Below are 16,592 nucleotides of genomic sequence, written 5' to 3' on the forward strand. Positions count from 1 at the left end.
TTGTAGGGAATAGTGAAGGAGGGTATAGAGGTCGATTTCGAACACAGCTCATGTTTGTCTAACATTAGATACATAACATTATTAGCTGTTTGATAACGAATTCAAGCCAAAGGCTAATCAAAATTCGCTCGTCCCTCTTCTTCCTCTGAATCAGTTTCTGGTTCAAACATATATTATTTAAAACAACATCATTTGGTATTGTGTAACGTTTACTACAGTTGACTGAGTCGGATCAGGCAGTCTGAACTGGTGGTGTGATTGAATGGAGGCGGAGACAAATTTGCATATTCATGATGGATCCTAACTGAAGCCTAGGTGTAGTAGTTACATTCAAGCTATTTTAAGGCATAAAGAAATTACATTTAATATGTCATTTTGATTATCAAAGGTTAATCAAATAGACTTTTAAGGGAGTTTTAAGGGATAAATTATTGATTGCATAATTTTTCCATATTTATAATTCTCATCAGTAAATCAAGATTTGGAACATGATCAGAAAAAACGGGCATCACCTAATTTCATTCCAGTTTAATTCAACTTTTGTGAGATTAGGGGCAGGGATGAGAAAAAGAAAAGAACATGACAATAAAATACATTTTCAACTCTTTATTCACAGTAATATGCGAAGCATGAATAAGTACATTACATTCTGTTGAATGGTTTCACATCTTACATCTTTTGGAAGCAGAAGTGTAAATAATTTTTCTTTTTCTATTCCTAATTTTTCATATATAATTAGAGAGAACAAGCATCGCAGGCTTGATATTGATGTTAACAGATGGATAAGTTAGTAAAGCTGGTCTAAACACCTGATTTTAAAATACAAAGATTCATATTCCTCTTGGAATTACTAATTTATTAATTTTTTTTTTTTACATTCAACACTATACTTCCACTTTTTCCTTTATGGTTAATGATGTTCCAAAAATCGGTATAGATTAATAGAGACCAGATATATAGGAACATGTAAATAAATATTAACATATTTTTATTTTATATGGTTTAAGATATGTGGAAACAAATCAACTGATCGCCAGTATAGTACAGTAAAAAATGGTCAAGAGGTCCACTGACATTATTTCAGTCAGGACAGAGAACACTTTCTTATTAAGAAAAATACATCTTCCATTGCAGAAAAATAATAGAAAAATTACATTTGCAAGTACTAAAACTTTTTCACAAAACTGCTCGAGAAAGTGCCTTGAACACGACCGTTAGTAAAAAGCCAGACTGCCTTAATAATGTATAACTATACTCACATTTTAAACATATAAAAAACGTAATTTAGGGTTATACAGAGTAAAATGAAAAACATTAAGTGCATTATGTAAATATTGTTTAGTTGTAAAGCTATTTTATAGCATAAAATAATTTTACAAGAATAAACTTTCACAAACTTTCACTTCTGTTTTCAATGGAAAACTATATTTGAACCAAATGTTATAAAACATGTTTTTTTTCTTTCTAGGAATAGATTGGATAGATTACGTTTTATATTCATATCTAAGTTATCAATTTAATTTCAAATCAGATACAAGCGGGAGAATTCTCATATTGGACACTTTTTCTTATAAAATACACAAGCACCTCTAATAAGAGGTGAATGAGATCACTGTGATCAAAACCATAAAGTTTTACACCATTAAGACAGATTTTCATTCATACCATCTCCTCCTAAGGAGAAACACAGACGGTACGGTCCCACAGGTATTTCACTTCACATCATGCGGATCTACTAGAAACAGAAATGAAAATGATCTGCTAGAAGTTCAAGTAGAAAAGAGGTAAATCATACAGTAAAAATGGTTACATAATATGGAAACCGAGAACTTGGAAACACAATACTGAATCGTCAGAACAACTGTGTCAACATAGTTTGGTCTGTTGTACAATTTTCTGGTAACAGGTCCAGTTTTTGAACCTTACTCTTTCACAGCACACATTCTACCACCGGTTGTATAGATAACATTACAGCAAATGACTAGGTGATAAGAAATACCGCAAGGTTTAAGTTAGTATGAAGAACTTTCCACGCACCATTCTTTGACTTATGAATCAAATCACAGCTGCGTAAAATATTTTGCACTCTGACCTACAATCTTTTTTTTTTTCTGGCACGTGACCTTGTTATTGTCTTCTATTTTTCTCTCGAACGGTCTAGAAGCTCAATCTGATGTGTTAAATGTCAGAAGCTTAAAGTTGTAAACACCGAGAAGCAGCATATGGAATACTCAATGCACAGAGCCTTTTCGTTTGTTTGATTGTTTGTTTTAAATATGTATGTTGCACTGATTTTGGTCTATGCAGCACAGCTGAATCACTCAGAGCATCCTCTTTCAAACACATTTGAAATGTGCTCCGCTCTTTTCCTGACACCATATGAGCGGTTGTTCCCTCTTCCTTCGCTCCGTTGGGAAATGATGAATTTTTCCTTTAAACCCTGAGCTTCCTTTTCAGCTCAAAGTATGCATCAAACCTGGTCATGGCGTATTCCTGTAGAAGAAAATAAGTCTGTTACTATTAAACTATTAGCAGTTTTTAACATTTAAATGATACATAGTAATAACAAATCAGTTCTACAAGGTCTCAGTGTCCTTTTGTTTATAAAAAGTAACTTGAACTTGACCCCATTTATTATTTATTGTTATTTAAGACTCATTGTAAATCATTAATTTTATGCTTTCATTGTTTTACATTTGTTCAATAAAGTTGTTTTAAAAAATTACACAAATTATATAACATTGTATACAAAAAACATGGCTGTGGCACACACCCAATAGGTTTACAGTCATGTTAGCCTGACCTCACAAATATTTGTGTACTGTCCTAAGGTTATCAGGCAGCGCAAATATCGCAATTACTGTATCTTTTCATATCTCCAGTGATAAAACTCCTGGCTTACCTAAGAGCTACACCGTGTATAATGGAATATACTCTCTGGTTCATGATTAGCAATAACTCAACACATGCACACACAAAGACTTGACAGCTTTCCTACAATAACTCACCATGTACCCAAACTCAATAGTTGATATTTTGGCCTGGATCATGGACCACAATCCCCAGAAGAAGTGGGAGGCCAGAGCAAACCTAAATGAGAGAGCATTGAGTTCAGAGAGTACAGATTGAAAGAACATTTGGTGAATCACTGCTGGACTTGGTCCAAACCTCTTTTTACAATACTCATAGTAGTACAGTAAGAGGCCTCTGAGGGATAGCCTTGTTACTTTTTTTCTTTTGATTCATTGGGCCTCATTTCAAAATCAACAAGTACAAGAATGTTGCATAATCATCTATACAATTACAATTTGATGGCAAAATGTGTGTAAAACTGCCTAAGTAAGACACATCTGAGGTAGGTATTTCACCTGTTAACCTCCACTAGCATATCTTCTATGTGTTTCAGCTGGTCCTCTTCACTCAAGTTTTCAAATCCAGTATTAGATTCCAACAGATAACTCCGAAAGAAAAGCATCTGAGAAAAACGAAATGAAATGTAGTCATTTTCATGGTAAATAGAGTCATAGATTTAAGAACAGAAGAAAAAAAAAGACATTTTACAAACCTGCTGTGCTTTGGTTGGGTAATTTTTGGTGTTGGCTGTGAAAAATGGAAACTTGTCATAGGTGTAGTCATAAGTCCACTCACAGAAGAAATTTCCAATGTCAAATCCTCTGTGGGAGAAAGAGAGGAGATCATTACCCCCATCAACAACATTTGTTACTGTGATAATGCATAATACACAAGTCCTGATCATTAAGAGTTCATTGGTAACTGTGGAGGAGGTTTTGTTTGGTAGTTTCTCACATTCATGAGAATATCATGGTATTTGGAAACTGTTCTGATCGGCTTCAATAAATAATGAATAAATCAGTTTTGAAGGGCATCGAGCAAAGTGTAAGGCTGATCCCAGTACAATATTAAATGTATTCCTGACTACAAATGCCAAATACTGGCATGCTGATCCAACAACCTCCTCAAAAATAGTGTTAAACATATTTAATTGATAAGTCAACACTTTACATTTAAAAGCCCAAAAAATGCAATGTGTAAAATCTTTTTTCCAATTTTCCACAAAACTTTTAGCACATACTTGTGGTCCCCTGGTGGTCCCCAGACCTTAGTTGTAAAACTCCTGGTCTAAAATATTGTGCAACTGAAGTGCAACATTTAACGTTAATGTTTTCCTATTGCTGTTTGGCAAGATGATAATAACTATCTAGATTAGTCATGAAACTCTAGATGCTGCGGACTGATAGGTCCTTCACATGCAATCTACAAGCAATGCAGTCATGCACTACATGACACAAGCTGATTGGCCCCTGCTGATTTTGCAGCCAGTGAGATTGCCTGCTCAACATTTAAATAGTCTGAATCCGTGTTCGCTGTAAGCTGGTCATGCAGCGTGTAATCAAAGTTCCTCTGAAACCCTCCACCTCCCCCAGCTCCACCTGCCTAGATTTGCGACGGGATTTATGTATGTCTGTTCATGCAGCGGCAGCAGCATCTGTGTATCTATTTGCAGTAGCAAGTCCATACTTGCTCTGCAGCAGCAGCAAGCGTAGAAGATATAGTTTACCAAAATACATTAACATTGTCAAATCCATTAACATGCTAACACCGTTCTGAAAGTTGTCGTGATTGAAATCGTATTATGATCCAGGTAACTAGTACTCTTCCAGATTTGAGCAAAGCCACAAAAAAAGGGAAAGAGGGAAAACATGACTCCTAATTTGACTACACAAACTGAAGGAGATTCATTTGTAAGAAAGACTGTGCAGCTCTTTGTGAAGAGGCTCACAGCTGCTGTGGAAACTAAACAAAGCACACATTTCTGTGGCTGTGAAGCCAGGCTTAATTTCCTACTGCTTTGCTGAACAAACACTGTCAATGGGCCTAACCATGAGTCACTTATGCTGTAGGGGACCACATTTGATGGCAAGATGGGAAAACAAACAAAACATGTCTTGACCCATGCCATCCACCACTAGAACAGTGATCTTGCCAATATAGGACCCTTTTCGAATAAGACTATGGTACTAAAAGAACGTGTTACAGTTTAGAGCAGTTTAGAGGATTGCCTCAGTGAGGCCCGTGTTTGAGCACGTGCAAGAATGCAAGTACCCTAGCAACTGTGTTTTGCCAGAGCCTTCAACGTCTGGAGGTCCCTTCTCAGAAATGGGGCACCCTAAGCATTCCAAGCTTATCAGAAACAACTGAGTGGTCTTGAATAACAAAGAAAAACAGCCAGTTCTTTAAATCAGCTCCAAAGATGTCAGAGGTCAGGTAAAATATCAAAACTTAATTCCAATCAAACATACGGTTGTTACAAAAACAAATTGGAATTTAGCTGCATGTGCTACTTCTGATGAAGCACGTGAGGAATCATGTGTGGGGTGAATGCAACTACGAGCATTACAGACCTGTAGTTGTAGCTGCTGTATTCAAAGTCGATCAGCATGAGCCTATGTCTGTCTGCTTTCTCACGGCCACTTAGGAGCAAGATGTTTCCTGTTGAAAACATGCCAGTACTCTTAAAACTATTTTTATCAAACATTGAAAAGTAACTACAGTACATTTTTAGAAACAATAGCGAATAATCACAGTAAACCTGTCTAACCTTCTTGCAAGTCATTGTGGCAGAAAACAACAGGAGAGGGAGTAGATTCTAGTAGACACCTGTGTTCACAAACAGCCGATTAAGTAAGCATGCAAAAACGTCAATAATGCACACCTTTTACTTGTCAATACATTATCTTGCTATCAGTCACTCTCAAATCTCTTAAAGTGTGAACAGTTTCCAGTGCAAGTGTATGACGAGAAGATAATTCCTCTAAAATAGAAGTGAAATCACAGCTGTACTGAATAATCTAGATAATAAAGATCTTACTTGAGACTGTCCATCTCTTGAGGCAAGTTGAAGCTCAAAAGGCGGGTGAAATTCCGCAGATGGTGTTCCCTGGTGAAGGTGAGCTGGAGCACTTGATCCATGTACCTGTGCAGATAACGCAAGTACAAAAAGATTGCAGTGGTGACCATCAACAAAAATATTCAATGTTTGCAAGCAAAAACACATATTACATATAGTAATAGGATGACTGGGGATTAAAAGACAATTAATATTCAGTAATATTACTGATTTAACGGCACTGACACTATCGGATGAGAAAATTTAGCTTAATCAAGCTTAATAATGGCACTATTGCCTTCTGTAGAGCTTATTTGCTTATAGCTAAACTGAACTCAATTGATTAACTTTGACATTTGACACTGAACTAAATTGAGCTGAATAATAATCTTCTGTAGAGCTGCTTTAATTGATACATTTTACAAAATTAACACTGTTATTTTCCAGTTTATTAATGTGAAGCTGCTTTGAAACAATTTGTATTGTATGAAGCGCTATATACATAAATGTAACTGTATATGATTAGGTGATAAATGCTGTTTAGGTCCCAGTGGATATACTAAAGATTATTGGGTTTTCCAGAAAACATGAAACAGAAAGCAAAAGTTTTTGTTTCACCTTTTTCTTGGTTTCATTATTTTTTTTTTACAATTTACTTCCAGGACTTGGTTAACATAAATCATATTTTTATATTTTATGAATAATTTTGTCTGTTGAGATTTAGTCTGAATTTCGCTAGAATAAAGCTAAATCCGGTCAACATCCTGACAGTAAGGAGGATGTAGTTCCTTACCCACCATGAACAATGGTAAGAATTTAAAACAAACTGTACGAATTGCAACGTTTTTATTATCACGCACTTGTCCATTGTGCCAAACAGCCACTTTGGCTCCTTGTTGAAGGGCATTCTCATTCCATGAAACCTGGCGATCTTTTCAGCAATCTCAGCGCATATACCAGGGACACTCAGCTCATCTGTGGACAGTTTTCGACTCTGCAGACAAACATACTGCAATGTCAGTTTGCGTTTTGCTGACTAAAACAAAAACAAGTACAAAGTAAAAAGGTAAAACACAAGAAGTCCCACACAAGTTACTGTGTATTTAAAAGCCTGGAACGTCTTTCAGAGCAATGGAAAATGTGACACAGGCGCATTTGCCAAGAATGTCATGTGGTTTATCTTACAATTCAATTAGCAAGAAAAGGATTCATAACTATTAGTGTCAAATCAAGTTGTGTACTGTGTTTCACATCCAGATTGTCTGATTACTTATCATAAGAGCAAACTTTAAGACTCACTGGGACAAACTGTTCCAGTCTTCCCTGTGGAAAGATGCCATAGAGCTTGGGCCCAAGCTCCCTCTCGGCCAGGATAGCAAACATCACACTCTCCAGTACCATGGCATCAGCTCCCTGCAAACACAAAAACATACGGATACAGTTCGGACACTAGCTGAATCAATCTCAAAGATGTAAAAAAAACACTTCAAAACTTGCTTAGTTTAGCTTGATTGGATCTTCAATCCCTGAAAGAGGAGTTCAGCTTAAAGCTGCAGTCCGTAGTTTTTCCTCTTTGTCGCCATCTCTGTTCGAAATCTGCAATTGCAGTTATTCGCGGAATTGTCAACTTTATGTGGGTTGTGCCTCGGCAAGGCACAGCGAGGATGAATCCAATGTTTTGAGGAGAATGTGCGGCTGTCAGTCACCGTGCCGGTGTGGGTACTGTCAATCACAGATTCTACTTTTTGGAAGTATGACCAACATAAGAATTTTCATCTGAACGAGTAACATCCACTTTTGTTCTGACCAACTAAGGGGAAAAAAGCATTGCAGTAAATCGCGCTGATTAAATCTAACGATTGCTTATCATATCACGTCAAACCATGCAAATTATACTTTGTTCTCAAATTGTTAATGTTACATTTAATGCCCTTCCGATATTTATCCTTGTTTTCGCATGGGCCCGGTTGCAGTCTATTTTTTTCTGTAGCCGCATCGAAGTCCGAAGTCTTTTGCGTTTTACAACGGGTGAATCTCCAGTTGTCACTGGTGATTGTCGTTTGAACCTTTCTGGATCCGCCATCGAATTGATGAGTTTAATTATATCAAGTGCTGTGAGAAAAGGCTATAAATCTCCACATCCAACATCCTCACACGCAACATAGCCAACTAGCCTAGACTCCTTCTTTATGTGTACAGATGTGACGTAATGACGCAAAGACATGCTCGAATTTCCCGCGGAAATCCACCAGTACCACTGGAATTAAAAACATTATTACAAGCTTACCGTTTTGAATCGAGCGAAGGCAAGCAGATAGTTTTGAACACTGGCTGGTTATGTACTTGATCAAACATTTATTTGGGATAATTTTTAACCCAAAAAAGTTACGGACTGCAGCTTCAAGTTAAAGATCTTAATTCAAAACTGTGATTCTAGTAAGGACAAGGAATTCTGCACTGAAATAAATGTTGTCTACAAGCCAGTCATTTTCTAACTGCGGTGATTGTCAGAAGCAAATTCAATGGCAGTGCTGGAGCAAAGTGAGTTAAATGAGGAAAAAAACAAGAGAGGCAATTGTGCTGAGCAAGGCAGAACTTGCCAAACATCCCAGTCATTAATTGTGGCTGCTTAACTAGCAATGACATTAAGCTTGTTTTTTTGGACAAGGCTTTGCCAAGTGTTAATACACAGAACCGAAAGAGCTGCCTTCCTATGTGGGGAAAGTACTTACGTAAGGTATTTCGATTTTTAAACGTTTTATACTTCTGATTTTATTCTTTCTTTTCTATTAAAGATCATCTAAAATTAGATGAAGAGATGAATATATTTACTAGTTATAAGCAATTGAGTGCTGTACTTTGAACTAATCCCATAGGAAGTCACCTAAACATCTGGTAGGGCAAACATTTGAAATTGCAAACATGAATGATTTAAATGTTTGGGAATTTCTTGAGTATTCACTGTAACCACAGATGTATTTGTCTCATGACAATGTAATGCAAAAGTTTTGACCTCAGATAGTCACACCTATATGATAAAAGTAAAAGCAAATAGAAAAAAAAAATTGAATATAAACAAAGTGAATCAGAACTGGGCTGTCAATCTCCAAAATGGAGGAACAGACCAAAATTTAAGCTGTTATTCAGTGAAAGTCTTTCCCTACAGTGAGCAGTTAACCACAGTGAGAACTGGATCAGTGCGATTCATGAACTGGATCAGTTGATTAATTCATTGAAAAGATCAATACAGATTTGATATTTTTGTGTTCCCTGTACGAAAGGAAGTCAGGTTTGGCGCAACAAGAGGGTAAACAAATGATGACTTCTAATTTGGATGTCGTGAAGCAATATGGGTTGGAGATGTGTGTTGGGTTGCTCAAACGCTCAAGTTTTATTCCGTTTTCAGAATGAAATGGCTAGAATTTATTCACACTTCTAACGTTACTATTGAATCCAATGTATCAGCGCTCGGATTAGTTTCCATGGTGCTGTCAAGTACGACTCGCAGTCTGTGAGGTAAACTAAATGCTATTGGCTATTTGAAAAGGTGGAGGAGCCATTCAATATGTCCAACCTTAGCTTCCAGTTTCAGTGGAAATTACGTCAACGCATCATACAAAGCTGCGCGTTTCAAGGCACTTCAGTGGGCCTTTAAGATCACAGTCAATACTTTGGCTAACCATCGTAAATATTGTTATTATGAATTTTGAGCATGTCAATGTCATTTTTACAAGTGGGAAACTCGCAATTCCAAATGATGTACGAGTTGTGAAGTTGGAAAAGCCATATCCATTTGAAACATGCTGGAAACACTGATCTATAATAGACAATATAATATCTGTATGTTAATCTATATAGAGAGTGGAAAGCAAGTCTGTAGCGAATGGTGTTAATCATTCAAATTTCATGGTTTGCTTCACATTTAGTTGGGATACCATGAATAAATAAGTTGTTCAAATTCAGATGTAGTTATTTTGGTTTATTGTTATGTTTCCAACTTGAATGTGAAATGTTCCAACAAATGCCTACTTGGAGGAACGAGTTTCACAGGTGCATTTGAAGGCAGCATTAAGCACAGATGGCAATGGTTTTCCTGTATTCAGTGTCCTATAAAACACGTTGCTAAATCTTCTGCTAAGTATAATCAAAACAACCAAACATTTCAATGTGAATAATAATGAAATCACTACAGCTTCTTGCTTAGAAAATAACCCTGACAAAAATATCTTCAAATGCTAAACTCAATTAAGATAATCATCATGCCATAGTTTCTATACCGCATGCAAGGACAGCACACATGAAAACTCAGTTACTAAGTCAAATAATGCATTAGTCTTGAGTATTTATCTAGCACAATTTAATGAGGTCAGGTAAAAGCACTGCACACACTTGCGCAACAAACCTGCTGAGGGAATATCAACTGATCTGCAGGGGTTTTTTTTTTAAACATCCGGTTCTCTCAGAAATTAAACAGGATACTATTGGAGGACAATTCTAACGGGAAAAACGTGGAAGGAAACTAAACTTCCTCAAAGGATACTTTGGAAGCACCATCTCTGGCTTGGAAGCATGAATGATTGAGAGAATCAAAGAGTTTTCTAATTCTTCTAATCATATTTCACATACAACGCAACAATGCAACACTATGACTCATGCTCTATGTCCAAATTTGTTCTAGGTTTGGTCTGCTACCAAGTCAGTCAAAGTTAACAGACAGCACATTTACATGAAAATGCCACCTGCGAAACAGGTTTTGCAGAGGTTTCCTAGAACTACAAGGTGATATGATTCATGGCTGGTGAAATTTTGCCCTGAAGGGCCAGATCTGCAGAATATAGGTCCAACCTTAATCATAATAATTTGTTAACAAACAAGTATTCATTACTTCAATGAGCTCATTGAATGTTTCTGTCTTAAACTAAGCGCTATACAAATAATGTGAATTGAATTGAATTAATCAAACACACCTGATCAAGCTAATGAAGGGCTGTTTCCGAAACCGAAATAAATAGGGCACTATTTGAGGGGACAGCCATTTGTAGTGGTGTCCAAAACAATAGTGGACGTTATGAAGTGCACTCATTCAATCCCATATGTACAACTGATGTACACTCAACGGTTAGAGAATACCCATAATGCCCTATAAGGCACATGTCAAATGAATTCCCGCCAGATGGCGCCCGCAGCTGAATCATCCATCCATCGATTTTCCAAACCACTGGTCCAATATGGGTGCAGCGTAATAGGTATCAAATTGTTTAATTAAGGTTTATATATTTGCTAGTTTCCATGACAGAGTTCAAGTTAAATCTTTATATTACTACTGAAGCTGCCAGTTTGCTAAGTTTCAAATGATTATTAAACAGCAAGCACAAACTATGCAAAAGCGGCAGCCCTTCCGACACTCTCAAGTGTGCAAATTCACTCACTTGTTTTCATTCACAAAGAGCGTTTTGAACCGCAAAAATATATCCCGATTAATGCAGACGTAGCCAAAATGGGATACATCTATGCTGCTGCCTTCAAAAATTGGTTACTTGCCTTGCCTTCCTACCTTATTACACTGCCAGCAAAGCTTGCATTTTTCAGGTTTCGAACATAGTCTCTCTCTCCCTCCCTACCCTTTTATCTGACTAAGAAATGGCCATGTGACTGCTGAGCAGCTGCTTGGGTTTTTCCAGTGCCTGTTAATACACAAGGCATAATCACTGGATAACTGAAGCAGATCAGTTCACACCAGCACAAGGACAGTATCTGCATGCAGGTGTTATGAACGGCCAGTGAGGGAAAGTCCATCTCTGTATTAACGATAACGCCAAGAAAAATAGACACAAAATTACACTTGCATAATAGATAGAAGCAAAGTTTTCAGAGGCCAGACAGGACAGCCAGCTGATACTGAAGCAGTGAGGTTAATGCTGGGATAAGCTTCTAATAGGATTCATTGCAACTCGGAAAACTTTTAATTGAGTCAGAGGATGCGTTTCAGCCTTGTAGGTTATCAGTTCTGGGTCTTCTCTCTTTATTAGCTATGAATATGAACCTATTCTCCGTCATTAACCATTCCAGTCATATCTGATTCTTAGTGATTGTATGATCATCTCTTGCATACGCAAGATGGGAAAGAAGTCAATGGTGCCCATCAAATGTTTGGTTACCCACCCGTATTCTTCAAAATATCTTCTTTTGTGTTCAGCTGCAGAAAACAATTCATACAGGTTTGGAACAACTTGAGGGTGAGTAAATGACAGAATTTTCATTTTTGGGTGAACTATCCCTTTAAGAGTTTATCCCAATTTTTCACTGAAGAGTGAACACTAAAATACGAGAATGCAACTATAAGAAACTCATTGAAGAATTAGACCTAAAAGTTTGAAATCACAAGAGACAGGTCCAAGCAAAACATATCTGATGACCCAAATAGCTTGTCCCTTGGCCTTTGAAGAGGATGGGATGGGAGGTAAACATAACAGCAGTTTCACTAAAATGCTTTTATGAATTTGGGCTCTTATTGGTCATATAATCTCAATAAGAACATGTCAGATGAGATGTAATAAAGACAATGTGTGTCTACAAAAGGCACATTTTTAGACACCCAAGTCAATAAGTCACATTCTGCTCACATAAAAACAGTAGAAAAAGACCTTTGCCAATGTTACTTACTTGAAAGTGATTTTCTGTGTTTGATTGTCTGCAGTCCCCTTTATTACAGGACATCTAGCAATAAGAGAAAAAGCAAAAGACTATCCATAAGCACAAAGTGTTTTTATGTGACATCTTCATAGAGTAGCAACATTAAATGACAGAGCTATTTTCCTTAAGCAACAGTCACCCACCATAAACTATTAAATCCATGTCTTTGGCAGCACAGTTAGAAAGTGCATTAAACAAATGCATTAACTTTGTGATAAAAAGAACAGTGTTAGAGAGGGTTGATAGCTAGAAATGTATGACCTGTTGAACAAAAGGCCTGTTGAACTAGTATGTGCTGACCAAATGCTTTTTTCATGACAACCACAGGTGAAAAAAAAGAACAAAAATAATTCAAACTCTGTTATAACTGCAATGATCAAAGCCATGTTCCATTGAGACCAAGCACAAATATTTAGTACACAATGCTATTCTCCATTCCAATAAAAAAAGCCTCAATCTGGAGGGTTTGGTGTCCATAGTAATGAACACTATGTAAATCTCACAAGAGCAACATGAATGCTAGTGACAGCAATAAAGTGTGTCTGGTTAAATAAAGATCAACAGAGGTTATTATCAGTGCACAGTTTGAAAATTAACTCGTATAAAAGGCCTTAATGAACTGAACTCATGACAAATGAGAGATTTATTTATGAATCACTATGTAGCAAAGTCCACACACTCTGGAATTTGTAATATGGCTCCAACTAATGCTTCGTCTGAGGTTTCCATTTTTAAACACCTGACTTCAAAGGATTGGACTGTGGCCCTACAGACACCTCATCAGTTATGACATCATTAGCTTTACTGAAAAACATCCAGAGATTCAAAGCAACTCATCACTAATTTAAAAAGCGGGAACATTCTGTCACTTCCTAAAAATGGTTCTATTCAAGTGCATTCATATCATTTATATTTAGGAATATATTGATCTATCTGTCATATAATATAGCTAATAAATGTCATTATATATTCAATATTACTTTGAATAATACACAAGTGTTTCTAAAGATTAAAAAATTACTAAAACAAAAACAGAAAATTGACTAAGCTATTTCTTAATATTAATCATAAAACACACCCTTTACAAGTAATGTTGTTATTGTTATAATGGTATTGCAATGACATGAACTATAAGAAATTTGAAACGCCACCGTAATTCGTTAAAACACACTGCTGCAACTCCTTTGCTAATGTAACCAGCACCTTTATAGCACCTCAAAGGAGTAATAAAGAGTTGAAAATAAGCAGATAGAGGCAGAAAAATACTTCAGACAGAGCAATGCACGCCGTGAGCGTAGATCTCAAAGGTTTTAAAGATTGAGATGCGCATAAACTTGAAGACAATGCTGTGGCTTCAGGGATCGCATACTGTACCGTGTTTGGTATGTTGGGATCACCTGGAAACAAGAGTGCTCAAGGCACGCTCCTTTGGCAAGCCTACGGCAAAGAAGACACGCAAGTACAGCCATGGAGGTACATCACCCAATAAAAACTGCCTCTTTAAATTTAGAGGGTACACACACAAATACAAAATCTGTTTAGGGGGGACCGATTCTTAATTGAGATTTCTGATCCAGGGGGGGGGGGGTTGCCATCTGCCTAATGAATATTAGGTTTTTAAATCTCACAACAATCACTACTTCTATAAAATAACAAGCACACATTATTTTTTGTTCATTTTAACACACAAATAAATAAACTGCTTCATTGTTTTAACTGTTTAAATTGAAATTACTGCCACCCATGCAATCCCAGATAAACAATACTTAGTTTCAGACTTGAACAGCAAAGTTTATGTATCCTTCCCACCTTGCTACAGTAAAACAACATTTTGAAAAAACTTGACCTATACATTCATAGAAGATTTAACAGTGAACATATATTGTGTAAAATTTGGGTTTGAAATATTTAAGGCACAGCTTTTGCTAAGGTGGATATTATTATTTTAAATGCTGATACATACATAAATACAGTATGTATGTATATATATATATATATACATACTGTATTTATGTATGTATCAGCATTTAAAATAATACATATATATATCAAGTATTCAACAACATACTACTTGGCATTTTATTAGATGATTATGCAATATGGCACTTAATTCACACTTTAACATTTCACCAAGTAAAAAAACTATCAAAACACCTGCAGAATTTGTCCATATAGGCGAAGGAGCACGTTTCGTGGTTCATCTCCCAGGCATGGTTGCGTCTCTGGCAAAGCGCAGAGGAACAGTTTGTTGCTGAGACCTCCCCTAGAGGCAAAAATGTACATGTTGGAAGAGAAAATAACTGCATTCTCACAATCGATCAGGATAAATAACTATTTACAACTAGGCAATACCACAAGACTAATGATGCAAAACTTTTGAGATACAATTTCTGTATTTTCATTTACACTGACTGTATATTTTACTTGTGTAACACTTGGTTTTGAGTCACAGCCATGGTCATGGAAACTGAGACATATTACTGTAGTATTGGGCATTTATTATCTAATGACCAAAAAGAGCTAAACTTACAGTACAAAATCATCTTAAGAAAGTAAACATCATTATCTCACATTTTCAGTGCACATGTCTAATCTGGTGCTCTTCAGTTATTGAAAAAAAAGAGATTTACGACTTTTAATTCTGACTTTTTTCTATTTTTATATCTCACAATTAAGTCAGAATTGTGAGATATAAACTCGAGATTGCAAGAAAAAAATCATTTTCTTGCAATTGCGAGTTTATATTTTGCAACTGATTTTACTGCGAGTTTATATCTCAAAATTCTGCCTTTATTTCTCGCAATTGTGAGTTTATGTGAGAAAAAAAAGTCAGAATCATGAGATTAAAAGTCGCAATTTCCTTTTTAATGTTTTATTTTATGGCGAAAACAAGCTTCCATAGAAACGAATTTCATCTAGTGGAAACTTTGGTATTGCGACCAAACAAATCTTACTGAAGGGCAAGCTCGTTTTTTGAGATATCAAGCTCAAAAATGTAAATTTGGAACTTGTTTAGATCTATGGCTTTAATTATTATTAAATAAGAGATGAAAATAGTAGCCTATTTTTGTGCATTTTTCAAAACATTAAACGCATTTTTTTTTTTTTTTTTTTTTCAGGTCTATGCTCAAAAAATGAATAAATGTATTATGACTACTGCAAAAAAAAAAATAATAATAATAATAATTTAGGAGCATAAAAAAAAAAACTAAAAAAAAAAACAGTATCGAACTAAAATATTGTACATCCATTGGGGAAAAACGTTCATTTTGATCTGTTTCACATCTAGACACGCAAAGCAGAATACCTGATGATGGAGATTTGGAAATCACCCTCATCTATGGATTTCCAGGCTCCGTGAAGGAATTCTTTACACCACAGATACGCCTTCAGCTTCGTCTGGTGGTCGGGCTCATCCGGTCGAATAATGTCTTTGCATTCGTCCCCACTCTCTGGCTGGACTTCGAGGACATTCTCATTTACCAATAAAACCAGAGACATAGAAGGCGATGAAGACACGCCATTGATGAATTTAGTCTTCATATTTGCTGTCTGTTGGTTACTGGTTTAAACGTAAATAATCAAAACCTGCAGGCAATAAATTAAATCGAAGGCTGTCTGAGGAGTTTTATAGCTATCAGATGTTTTAAACGCAGATTTGATGGGACCAACTGACACTGTATAACTGTACCCACGATGCTGAAGAACACACTGCGTCAGACGCGTTGATTCGTGCGCAGTATGTTGAAGTCGAGGGGGTTGACCTCACGTCACCCGACCACACCCATTCTGTTCTCTGATTGGACAACAGAGTCACGTCCCCTTCATTCCAAGCTCGAGCTACGACAATAGTAAACAATGCCTGAGAAATGCAGATGACTATCATAGCTTTCATGTGTTTCATTTCAGTGTCCAGATTTTTGGCATATTTAAAACATTTCATTTGAAAAACGATGTTTAATTGTACCGGAATTACATTTAGCCATATCAA

General features: G+C 36.3%; 1 protein-coding gene across 2 annotated transcripts; it reads right to left on the reverse strand.

Moving 5' to 3' along the window:
- Positions 1 to 591: 591 nt before the first annotated feature.
- On the reverse strand, positions 592 to 16,353 carry chka (choline kinase alpha). Of its 2 annotated transcripts, XM_084409737.1 has the most exons (12): positions 15,909 to 16,353; positions 14,756 to 14,864; positions 12,572 to 12,625; positions 7,208 to 7,321; positions 6,769 to 6,902; positions 5,891 to 5,995; positions 5,621 to 5,679; positions 5,424 to 5,511; positions 3,566 to 3,674; positions 3,369 to 3,475; positions 3,009 to 3,090; positions 592 to 2,493 (listed from the first exon to the last, which is right to left on the reverse strand). In XM_084409737.1, the coding sequence occupies exons 1-12, from the start codon at positions 16,142 to 16,144 to the stop codon at positions 2,434 to 2,436; spliced, it is 1,257 nt and encodes a 418-aa protein (XP_084265863.1). In that variant the 5' UTR covers positions 16,145 to 16,353; the 3' UTR covers positions 592 to 2,433. The 2 variants fall into 2 exon arrangements, with proteins under 2 accessions (XP_084265863.1, XP_084265864.1); XM_084409738.1 differs by lacking the exon at positions 12,572 to 12,625 and having other exon boundaries at positions 15,909 to 16,339.
- Between the last annotated feature and the right edge of the window lie 239 nt (positions 16,354 to 16,592).

The sequence above is a fragment of the Rutilus rutilus genome (assembly GCF_951802725.1).
Source record: "Rutilus rutilus genome assembly, chromosome: 5".
Lineage (NCBI taxonomy): Eukaryota > Metazoa > Chordata > Actinopteri > Cypriniformes > Leuciscidae > Rutilus > Rutilus rutilus.

Excerpts from the sequence above, each read along its gene's own strand:
- chka (XM_084409737.1), bottom strand. The coding sequence starts at position 16,144 with ATGAAGACTAAATTCATCAATGGCGTGTCTTCATCGCCTTCTATGTCT. Across the intron at positions 12,626-14,755 it reads TATATGGACAAATTCTGCAG|ATGTCCTGTAATAAAGGGGA; the intron begins GTGTTTTGATAG and ends TCTTATTGCTAG. Across the intron at positions 3,675-5,423 it reads TACAGCAGCTACAACTACAG|AGGATTTGACATTGGAAATT; the intron begins GTCTGTAATGCT and ends TTTCTCCCACAG.